Consider the following 11,926-nt stretch of genomic DNA (forward strand, 5'->3'; position numbering starts at 1 on the left):
GTGGACATGGAAAAAGGCTCTTTATATGACATTGCCTACATTTTAAATGGGTGTCTGCCATTAGGCTTAAAACATAACATATATGATTATTGTGACAGAGACTGGGACTCCAGGTTAATAAGATTCTGACTGAGTAGCAAGATATGAATTCTGTTGTGATTCTGTGAGAATTCACAGATCCAGTTTCTCTTTTTTAATCTTCCCCTTAACATTTAAATTAATCTACATGTATGTGTGTGTGCTCAAATATGGCTTCTGCAAAGAAAATAAAAGATTAAATATGAATTACTAAACAGACATTAATAAAGAAGTTCCCCAGCACATTAGCCAGGAGTCATTCTTGATGCCTACCTCAAACATCTATCTCTGATAAGGACGAGGATGATGGCAATGTCTTGCTGCTTGTCTGCTGAATCTCTGGGATCTCCATTTTCTTCATTTTCAATCATGTCACCATCCATGCTACTATGTGTTAACGTTAGCGCCATCAAGCCGCAATGATTTGCCGCAAATGAATGTTGTCAAATCTGTTGAGTTGTATTGTAATATTCCCATCCAGTTAGATTGAATTTGGTATTGATGACACGAAAAATAGCGGTAACGCCACTGAAATTATTTGAAACTAAAGTAACGAGCCAATTTTGTAAAATGTAAGGAGTAGAAAATACCGATATTTGTGCTAAAATGTCAGGAGTAAAAGTAAAAGTTAAAAAAGAAATCTCGAGTACATTAACAAAGTATTTGTACTTTGTTACTTCCCATCTTTGTATTTGAGAGGGATGGGCAATTGTATTGCAAGCTATAATGCCATTGATTCTATATTAAAAAATGTGTGGAATAGTTACATAAGAAATTAATTGCTCCAAATATAAGCACTTTAAAACATGGCAACCGTATGGTCGATTTTAGCAATCAAAAGCTAATGCCTGGTTGCTGAGCCGGCAACCCCTTTCAAAAGTTAGCATTGAGCCCTAATATAAATTTGATAATTAGAAATAGTTTTGCACACTTTAAAAAATGTCTCTATCCAGAGCCACAGAAGATATATAACTTTTAACCATGATGATAAACTGATCTTCATGTGTAAAATTGGTGTAGTGCCCTCGTCACATAGAGTAGGGTTGCACAATATTGACAAAATGTGATATTGCGATATCAATATTAATTTTGATATTGTCAAGTATTATCATATGTAAAATTTCAAAAGTTACGGGAAAACGCATCAAAATAGATTCATAAAAAAATTTAACAGGTTTTCTTACAACTCAAGGTTTATTTCAACTGACATATTGTACTGCTTCAACATGAATAAAAAATAACCACCATGTCTGTAGAACAGGACATGTTTTACTGGTTGTACAGTATAAATGATTAAAAGAGAAATGGACACAACTTTTCTTTCATTTCGTTTGGTTGTCTTTGTCTAATGTCACTCTCTCGAAATATGCACACGGGGTATGCTCCATAGGGTTTGTCATGTAGTGGACCCGTGCGCTCTTGCAAGTTGCACGGTAACTGGCTAATGAAACCGGATAACGTTTCAATCAGGCTCTGAATCAAACAAAACTAAGCTACACAGCCAACGGATGGGACCTAGCGCTCCACAAAATAAACAATTGCGATACTTTCAATATATTGCGATGACAATATTGAGTCGATATATATCTTGCATCCCCAACATAGAGTCACATTTAAATGTAATTGTTTAATTGATTGTAAAATGTGTGTGTGTTTGTGCATGTGTATTTCTGCTCCAACAGGGTATGGGCAGGCCCACTGTGTATCATGCGGTGGTGGTGATCTTCCTGGAGTTTTTCGCCTGGGGATTACTTACAACGCCCATGCTCACTGTGAGTAACACTGTGGGGTGGTAGGAACATCTGGGCTGTTCACACAGAGTAAAATTGGTGAGGGATCAACTTTAAGGTGTAAGGTAATTAATACGGTCCCCAACACTAACTATAAACTTTACTAAAGTTGAGAATTCTAAGCCTACTCTGCCTACTCCTAACCCTCATGTTGTCCTCGGGTCAAATTTACTTGTTTTCTTATATCAGTGTTCTTTTTAATTACCCAAAGTAACATGATTGATTCCACAACCCACAACATTCATTTCGGGGTGTCGTTTTCAATTTTATAGCATTTGAATAAAAGTTGACAGTCGGTGATTATCCATCAACATACATTAGTTTCATTTTTGTCTAAATAATTCCTAATTTCTACTTTTCTAACTCAAACATTAGGTATAATTTCCTATTAATGAGGTTAATTGACCATAAATTCCAAAAATAACTGTAAAACTAAAGTTAATAAATTAGTTTTAAAACGTGTTGAAAACGTAAAAAGAATTGACAAACATTGAAAAAAAGCATCAAAAGTTAAAAACATTGATAAATAGCGTCAACAAAAATGTTGATTTTCAGTTTTGACGGGAGTACAACACAAGGGTTAAATGTGGAGAGGGTCCCAGGGGACTCTAGGAATCACAAGTATCTCTGTATTCTTGAAGGGAATTCTGGAAGGCACGCTGATCTCTTTAAAACACGCCTGAATATTAAGAGCTTTATAGGTCAGGAGAATTTTAAATTCAATTCTGGACCAACCTGATGATAAGGAATTGCAACAATCCAGCCTAGAAATGCATGACCTAGTGTTTGGTTATGGAGTAAGAACACTATCAAAAAGATGTATGCGTAACTTTATGTATTCATATTCATATTTTTAAATTAATATTCGTATTTTTATACATTTGTGCGTAAATTACATAGGCATGCAAAATTAGGTTTTCATACATGTGTGTTTTTATGTGAGTGTGACTCTAAAAGCTATGACTGTAAACATTCATGAGTACAACTCTATTTCTACGACTACGAATTCTTGAGTGTGAACACGAATTCAAGTTTACGGGTACGAGTAAAAAAACAGTTGAAATGACGTCACTGCAGTCCAGGCCAGGGTAATTGAACCTCGATTACATTTAATGCGCATGCGTCACAGGTGAAAAATGGCAACCGACGGAGGCTTCTAGCCCAGGCTCCGCATCACAGGTAAAGTGAAAAACGTCTTTATTCAACATTTTTCATACGGTTTTACTAGGATAGCACTTTATAATGATATACATTCCTGCAACTCATAGACGTTATTGCTTTAGCTTGCAACCGAACGATATTTACTTGCTGTTAACTCTAGCTAGCTAATGCTATACGTTAGCTAGCGCTATACGTTAGCTTGCGCTATACGTTAGCTAGTGCTATACGTTAGCTAGCGCTATACGTTAGCTAGCGCGGATTAAGTGCTCTGTGTGAAAGTTAGTGATGTTAGAACTCGACCTGTTTTGCTGATTGAACTGCAAGATATGCAGTAACGTTACCTGAAATACACCTCACTGCTTAGCATGTTGAACAGAGCAGTAATGAGAACGGTAACTTACGCCCAACATATTTAAGTTGTAATGTTTTTAAAAGATATTTAGCCTAACGTAATCCTATAATGTTGAATTGGTACAGATAAGTTCTGTACCATGAATTGCATCTAATATGTATTTGGCATTTACAGGCACCACTGGCTACTCGGTTAGTGCAGGTTTGGAGTCAAGGATCACTGCATATAAGTCAACCTCACTTTAATTTGGACTACTCCCAGTAAGTTATAAATCAGGAAGCCTTTATTCTCACATCTGCATTTACCATTTTAACATCCCAGCTGAAATGGGAGTGTATTTTAACCCTCCAAAGACTGATCCACGCTGTTCTTTCCCAAAAGAGTCCCTGTGTTTTTATTAGAAGAGTACGCGGCCGACTAAGATTTTGTTTTTCAGAGGAGCTGCTGTCCCAGCTTATTGACATGCCCTTACCAGTGTTTTGTATCGCCAACCTGCTGGGTGTCAGCCAAAGCACAATTTTCTGGCGTATACGTTAACCCGGGTTGTCCACAAGACATACATGAAAAACTGGAAAACGTTTTTCTAATTCCATCAACATCCAGGATGTCGTGACTGTAGAAACCCTGTACCCAGGCTAACCCACAAACTCAGGGACTTATGCATATGTCCTGTGTCAGACAGCATATTTAAATGTATTTTATGCTTATTTGTTTTTTTCTTCACAGATTCACTATATGAAACTGTCTGTATAGATACAATATCTGGATCCAGCAACAAACAACTGCTCAAACACTGCCCTTTCATTTTCCTGAAGGCAGTGGAAAACTATGGCTGGCCTTCCAGGTAAATAATGATATCTTGTGTTACTGTTTCTATGCTATTTTTGAACACTTCAGTTATGTTCAATGGTTTATTTTGTTAAGATAATTATAAATGAGCTTATGAGAATTATAAATTTCTCATTCATTTAAGGGTCAGGGGGTGACGAAGGTGGTAAAAATGTCGGCATTGCTATAAAAAAACATGTTCAGTGTTAAAGGCACTGAAAGAAGAAGCTTCATTGCTGGCCGACGCGTACACAACCAAAGGTTAAAATAGTCTACAGTATATTCATAGTGATGTTAAAATCATTGTTGGAATGTATTTTAAGTAGGACTATATGAATGATTACTTTTGAGTTGAGTAAGTCCTGTTATTTCTTATCTAGGATTAAGCGGCTATGGCGAGATGTCTGGACCTGTGTCACTCATCTGTACTATGACGTCTTCAGTCTAAAGATGATGGCCTGTTGGATTTGTCAGATGCTGTACATTGATTGTGCCCACTACATGTTCCTTCACGTCTGGCAGAGGCCCTTCACACCTTCAGAGGGCTGGGACAACCATCCCTTAAATCTGAAGGTGGACCTCCCCTAACAACTCGGGTTATGGGTCACAGCAGACACTTGTGACCCAGATGGAGATTTGCAGGTTTGTTGAAGCTCTCTCTCAAGGTGGTCTCTAAAGGCAAGTGCAGCTACAAATTTTCAACCTGAGGTGTGGATGTAGATTAGATGAACAAGCTGAAATAAAAAAAAAATGGGTGTAATAACTCTAGAGAAAGTTTTTTTTGAATGATATAGAAGTATGTAGAGTGTGTGTTGAGCTTAAGCACACAATTAGACCAATCAACTGAGCATATTTATGATAGATTTTTAGTCTTATTTTCTGCTCTAGGTATTTGTAGGTCAATGTGTACTTGGCTGTGTTTTCAAATATTTCTAAATGTATCATACAAAATACGGTAACATGATTTTCAGAACATGGAGCTGTTTGGAACTGACTGGGAGATGTTTGAAGGTGTGCCTGAAGAACCTTATGGAGTTGAAGTCCCACAGATTGAGTGCCCATTGACTTCAGCTTTTATGGAAACTGTACAGTCCATGATCAATCCTTCGGCATCGTCAGAATCATTTGGCAGAGACATTTACATAGCAATGGTTTAGTGCATTGAAAGTGTGACACAAAGAAATGTCTAAAAGATTTAATGGTATGAAGTTCAACACTTGCCAACAAAGACTGACCGTTACAAAAGGTTTGTTAATTTTAACATGGGAGTAACAGTGAGGTACAGTTGTGCTCATAAGTGTACATGCCAATGCTTAAGTTGACTAAAAAAAGGAATAAGACAAATCATGTTTTGGAAATTTATCTTAATGCCTTAATTAAAAAATGAGGAAAAATCCAACCTATAAGGACACAAATTTCCTTTGAATAATGTATTGTAAATGTTCCAACTTAAAATACAGGGGCATAAGTATACACCCCCTATGTTAAAATACAGGGGGCATAAGTATACACCCCCCTATGTTAAAATACAGGGGGCATAAGTATACACCCCCTATGTTAAAATACAGGGGGCATAAGTATACAACCCCCTATGTTAAAATACAGGGGCATAAGTATACACCCCTATGTTAAAATACGGGGCAAAAGTACAACCCCCTATGTAAAATACAGGGGGCATAGTATAAACCCCTATTAAATTCCATAGGAGAACGAGCGACAATGGAAACGACTGGACGTTGTTTTCAATGGGGGAGGGGCGGCGGCTTTTTTAATTCCAAAGGCCAAGGGAGTTTTATAAGGATGCACAGTATCCTGATCCATGAAATAACTGGCCTTTAATAATAAAAATCTGCCTCTATGGGAATTTAACATAGGGGGGTGTATACTTATGCCCCTGTATTTAAAGTAAAAACATTTACAATACATTATTCATTCAAAGACAATTGGTGTCCTTAAAAGGTTGGATTTTTTTCCTCATTTTTAATTAAGGCATTAAGATAAATTTCCAAAACATGATTTTTTTTTTTTTTTTTTTAATCCTCTTCTTAGTCAACTAAAGCATGGGCATGTAAACTTATGAGCACCACTGCATATCATTAACAGCAAAGCAATGACTTTGTAACAATGAGTAAAGGTTATTCACAGAAGTTTTTAAATAAAAATGTCAAAACAATACAATGAAGTTACTGGGTAGTTTTCCTTTGGAGTGAGTTGTTACACCCTGTCAAAGGTTTGCCCATGGCATAAGGCTAGTGTCATAATGTTTTAGAATTGATGTTTATTTCCATGCAGTGTTTGGCAGAACCAATCTCACTGAGACAGGGTGGCTGTTCTCCAGAATGAAGACTGATCCCACCTTAGGAAGAAGGAAATACATTTCAGTCTGTATTCAACGGTTTATTCGTGAGAAAACAAAATGCTTAATTAAAAGCAGCCAGAAACCCATGCAGAGCTAATAGGATGTGTTGTTACAGTCCCTATGAAGAATCAGCACATCCCCACATCTTGAGGAGCCTGGTTGTTTAAGTGACTACAAACCCTCCCCATCCAACCACACCCGAGTACCCAGCCGTACAGTTCTGCCTGGCTGTTAGCTCTGTGTAGGTCTGGCTTTTCCATTCATATGCTTCCCCAACGGCAACCTCCCATGGTACAATATATACAGGCAAAAGACTTATATGAAGTTGACCACAAAATCAGGTGTTGCGTAAGAATGGTTGAGACAAGAATGTACCTTATCATCTAGTCAAATTGTTGTACAATACTCCTTTGCCATACTGAACAACAAATGTGAATACACCTTATCATGCGGTCTCTCTTATCTACTGACACAATTCCAGTGTAACCGCAGGTATATAAAATGGTAAACTATTTTTCATTTGTTATCACCATCAACACAGACACACCTAACAATATGTCTACATTCTCAATTACTGATTTGTAGGAGAATGCAGTTTACTTGTTTATCCAACAGTTTTAATGCCAGCTTCATAAAATATTCAAAGCAAAAAATCTATTTTAAATTTGTATCCATAGTCGCCGACCTCCTGCAGCTGGTCTCAATCAGAATCAGAAATCAAAATCAGAAATAGTTTGACTAACTGCAGGCTATTGCCATATATCTCACTACAGTAGATGAATGTAGTGATGACCTTGAAAAACTTTTTTTAATACATGTTGCATTACATATCAATGGATTAGTTTAACTTTTTTCTTTTAACCCTCAATCGTTCAGGTCCTCCATGAATAAAAAGCAGGGACTGGCCACTGAGTCCTAAGTTACTGTTTAGCACATCATGCTCAGTAACATTACAATGACTTGCTGGTGTTAACTATATACCTGGCTCAGTTGTTAACACTAATGATCTGGTCGAAATGGTTAAACATATGATTACATTGCAGCTGAGTTAACGAACTATAACGTTACTTTCACACAGAGCACTTAATCCGCGCTAGCTAACGTATAGCGCTAGCTAACGTTACTAGCTAACGTATAGCGCTAGCTAACGCTACTAGCTAACGTATAGCGCTAGCTAACGTATAGCGCTAGCTAGCTAGAGTTAACAGCAAGTAAATATCGTTCGGTTGCAAGCTAAAGCAATAACGTCTATGAGTTGCAGGAATGTATATCATTATAAAGTGCTATCACAGTAGTAAAACCGTATGAAAAATGTTGAATAAAGACGTTTTTCACTTTACCTGTTATGCTAAGCCTGGGCTAGAAGCCTCCGGTCGGTTAGCCATTTTTCACCTGTGACGCATGCGCATTAAATGTAATCGAGGTTCGATTACCCTGGCCTGGGACTGCAGTGACGTCATTTCAACTGTTTTTTTACTCGTACCCGTAAACTTGAATTCGTGTTCACACTCAAGAATTCGTAGTCGTAGAAATAGAGTTGTACTCATGAATGTTTACAGTCATAGCTTTTAGAGTCACACTCACATAAAAACACACATGTATGAAAACCTAATTTTGCATGCCTATGTAATTTACGCACAAATATATAAAAATACGAATATGAATTTAAAAATACGAATATGAATACATAAAGTTACGCATACATCTTTTTGATAGTGTTCTTACTCCATATTTGGTCAGATTTTAGTTTTGATGATTAGATATTTCCTGATTTAACCACTACTTTGTTGATATTGTATTTTTCCCCATTAGATTATATAGAGTGTACAGTCACTTAATAGTAACTGTTTCATACAGGTATTCCATACTGTCTCTGGCAGTCATCCAGAATTCATGGAGCCATAGTTACATAGGTAACTTTAGCCTAGAGTGAAACATGAGTTCTTACATTGTTATTGTAAAAACCTGCTGTTTGAAACTGAGAAGGATGACTGAAACAAATCCAGCGTAGACAGAAGCTAACACAGTGACTGGGGTAACATGCTGACGGGGTTAGGAGTGTCACTGCACTGATAATAGGGAAACCACAGGGGATTGTAGAAGGTTCAGGATTAAAATACATTTTTGAATAATTGAAAAGGGATGTGTTTAAACTAATGCATTCCATTTTAAACAAAGACTGCAAAGACAGATTCTTAAAAGGTCAAGGTTCTTTTGTTTTTTGATTGGTCATGTGCACAACAATAACAGAAGTAGTCATTGGCAAAGTAAATTGCAGGCCTCAGTCACCTTCAACAATGCTTATTAAATAACTAAAAAGAAAAAAACACTAAATCTGAGGTAAAAGGTAGTGCAAGTTATGATAGAGGACTATCATAACTTCAACATAAACATAAAAAAAACACTTGTCTTGAGTCTTTATTACAACAGTGGAGGGGACGTACCCTTCTCTCTGTTGCATCCTGTAGTCCACAATCAGATCTTTTTGACACAAAGATGGAGGTTCAAGTCCTGGCACCAAGATGACAGGTTAAATGTTTAGTGCCTATGACGGTTGTGTCTTCAGCGAAAGAATCAAAATGTAAAAATGTTGAATATTACACAGCTCTAACTAGTAAAACTACTTCTACTAATACTCCGCTAAACATATGTCCAGAGACTGTGGTCTAGACCTACTTTATCTGAGAGTGTCCTGAGATAACGTCTTTTATGATTTGAGACAACAAATAAAATTAAATATAAAAATAGAACATTTACCTCCTTGAGTCTTGAAAATTTACTGGAAAGTTTCTACTGTAAAGAATCTTCCTTCTTCATTTTGCAAGTTACAAAAAACACATTTTGTTGCATGATATACAATGTTTAGATCTTGTAGATCAATTCATGTAGGTTTTTTTTTAACCTTTTTTACCAGTTTTTTGCTGTGAAATCTGTGTAGGTTTTATAAACATTGGTGTTGTGGTTCTCTTTGTAGGTTTTACATGAAACATTTCCCCAGCACACATTCTTGATGAACGGCCTAATTCAGGGTGTGAAGGTAAGAACTCCAACAATTAAACTTGTTGACTCATTGTAGACATTAAAAAAAAAAACTCCAGTGATTTTTATTTGCATATCCATAAGCATAGCGGATGCACAAGGGCCATTTAAACATTAATATTAACATTAGTCCATAACATGGTTAGACTCCAATGCTGCTTAAACATTCAAACCCAATGACATCACTATGACATCATCAGGGTAATTTTCTCAGGCATTATTTATCAGGTTTTACAGGCAGAGAGGTACTAACCATGACTAGGAAACTCATCTGCATGTTTAAACGATTACTTAATGTGGAATCTTGTTTTATATAAGACCAAACAACAGAAATATATTTCACTGTTGCAGACGCATCCATTTGCAAGGATTGTTTATTTTGTCACTGACTCCACCTCTTCATTTAAAGGGACTGCTGTCATTCATGTCTGCTCCTCTGATTGGTGCCTTGTCGGATGTGTGGGGCAGACGGACCTTCCTGTTGGTCACCGTCTTCTTCACCTGCGCTCCAATCCCTCTGATGAGGCTCAGTCCATGGTAGGACTCATTGTACTCTGTTGGCTCAATAATGTTATACAAAGAGATACAGATAAGGAGTGAAGTCAAGTCAAGGGAATCACCTGGAGAACCATACCATAGGGTAAAGTTATGGCCATAAACTGTGACAGTTCTAGCATAATCAAAATGCAAAATCCTGAAGAATTTTTTTTTTCATTTCAATAAAGCAGAAGGACACCTAAACATGATTGCAAGAAGAGAGTTACAGCCTCTACTCTTGCAGGAATGGCTCCTATTCAGCCACAGTAGTGGTCCAACATTGATGTTGGTCGGTCCCAAAGGTGTTGGATTGGGTTGGGGTCAGGTGCAGGACAGTCAAGTGCAAAAAACATTTTCTTTTCACTGTTCTTCTATAGTGCTTTTCTAGTCTCCTCGACTACTCAAAGCATAGTATTGGAACCACTCACCATTTACACACTTTCATACACTGTGGCCATTGCTACCGTAGAAGGTGCTCATTAGATAAAAACTCACACACACTTGTAGCATCGGGGGCAACTCAGGGTTCAGTGTCTTGCCCAAGAACACTTTGAAGTGGGACTGCAGGGCCAAGGATTGAACCGTGAACCTTCTGAGTGGCAGGCAACCACTCTATGACTGAGCCACAGCCGCCCATATTGAAGTAATATAAAAAAATGCAACAAAGTGCAATGAAAGCAGACTAAATTAATAATACAGCCTCAGCTCACGACACAAGAGGATACACAGTATTTGGTTCACAAGACGAGATGAGATTTTACCCACTATTTTAAAGAAAACTTTGAGGAAATATGACGGAAGAAAAATAGCCTTCTATTCAATCTTAAGTCCCAAAATGAAAAACAAGCACTGTGAAAGGTTTTGCCACAAACTGAAATAACTTGCTTCTCGCCTTTATAACTAACCTCTTCAGACCTAATAACTGCGGCAAATCCAAAATGCTGCCACTTGTTTTTACCACATTTTTACCTGTAAAGGGGTGTATCGAATTTGGTGCTGGTTCCCAATGGTACCTTCTTTCCAGTACTTCAGTCAAGTCCCTATGTAATAACAAATGTATTACAGTTGTAATTCCAAACCTATTTATCCTATTTACTTTGAACATTTTGTGATTTATTTAGAACATTTCACACACCACACTAAATAAAACACCTCCCTCTCTCCTACAAAACCCATCCATTTGTATTTTATTTTATTTTAGTGTGTTTCATTTTCATGACTTTTTTAAATGCTCTTTAATGTTTTATATAAAGCGTTTTGAATTGCCTTGTTGTTGAGATGTGTTATAGAAATAAAGTTGGCTTTCCTTGCCCTACAGGCCTACAGCCTCCAGCTTGTCAGTCGCGTAACGTTTATCCAGCTCTGTCTGCACCACGTACACCATCGCTCTGCGTGTGTCTGAGATGAGCTCCGCTCTCTGTGAAACATGCAGAGTGGACAGAGAAGCTCGCGCTTATGCTTTCTCAGGTACCAAAATTCGGCAGTGATTGATTTAACGTGACTAGCACCTTGGTAAAACCAACTTAATTTTGCGCTTGTGTATTGATATCGCGAGACAAGTTTTCACCCCAAGGTTTTTATGCATTTTAATTAGTCTATTTTAATGATATTTAATTTAAATGATAGTTTTGTTGCCGCCGGAATTTTGCCGTTTGTGTTTGCATTCTAAACTCAGGTTGATTTATGAGGACTATGGTCAACTGCTCCTCAGATCTCTGCAGAGTAAGGCTGAATCTCATTTCTTTATCTTACCCCTACCCCTCACCCCTTCCCCTCGTTTTT

General features: G+C 37.4%; 1 protein-coding gene across 1 annotated transcript in view; it reads left to right on the forward strand.

Annotated features, from left to right (window-relative positions):
* mfsd14ba (major facilitator superfamily domain containing 14Ba) overlaps nucleotides 1-11,926 on the forward strand; it is a gene marked incomplete at its 5' end in the record, with an annotated part of 36,660 nt that overhangs the window by 5,376 nt on the left and 19,358 nt on the right. Inside the window, 3 exon segments of the mRNA XM_032540312.1 lie at nucleotides 1,761-1,850; nucleotides 9,543-9,605; nucleotides 10,017-10,144. Of these exon segments, the coding sequence (XP_032396203.1) occupies nucleotides 1,761-1,850; nucleotides 9,543-9,605; nucleotides 10,017-10,144 (281 nt within the window).

This window comes from Etheostoma spectabile, chromosome 16, assembly GCF_008692095.1.
Source record: "Etheostoma spectabile isolate EspeVRDwgs_2016 chromosome 16, UIUC_Espe_1.0, whole genome shotgun sequence".
NCBI lineage: Eukaryota > Metazoa > Chordata > Actinopteri > Perciformes > Percidae > Etheostoma > Etheostoma spectabile.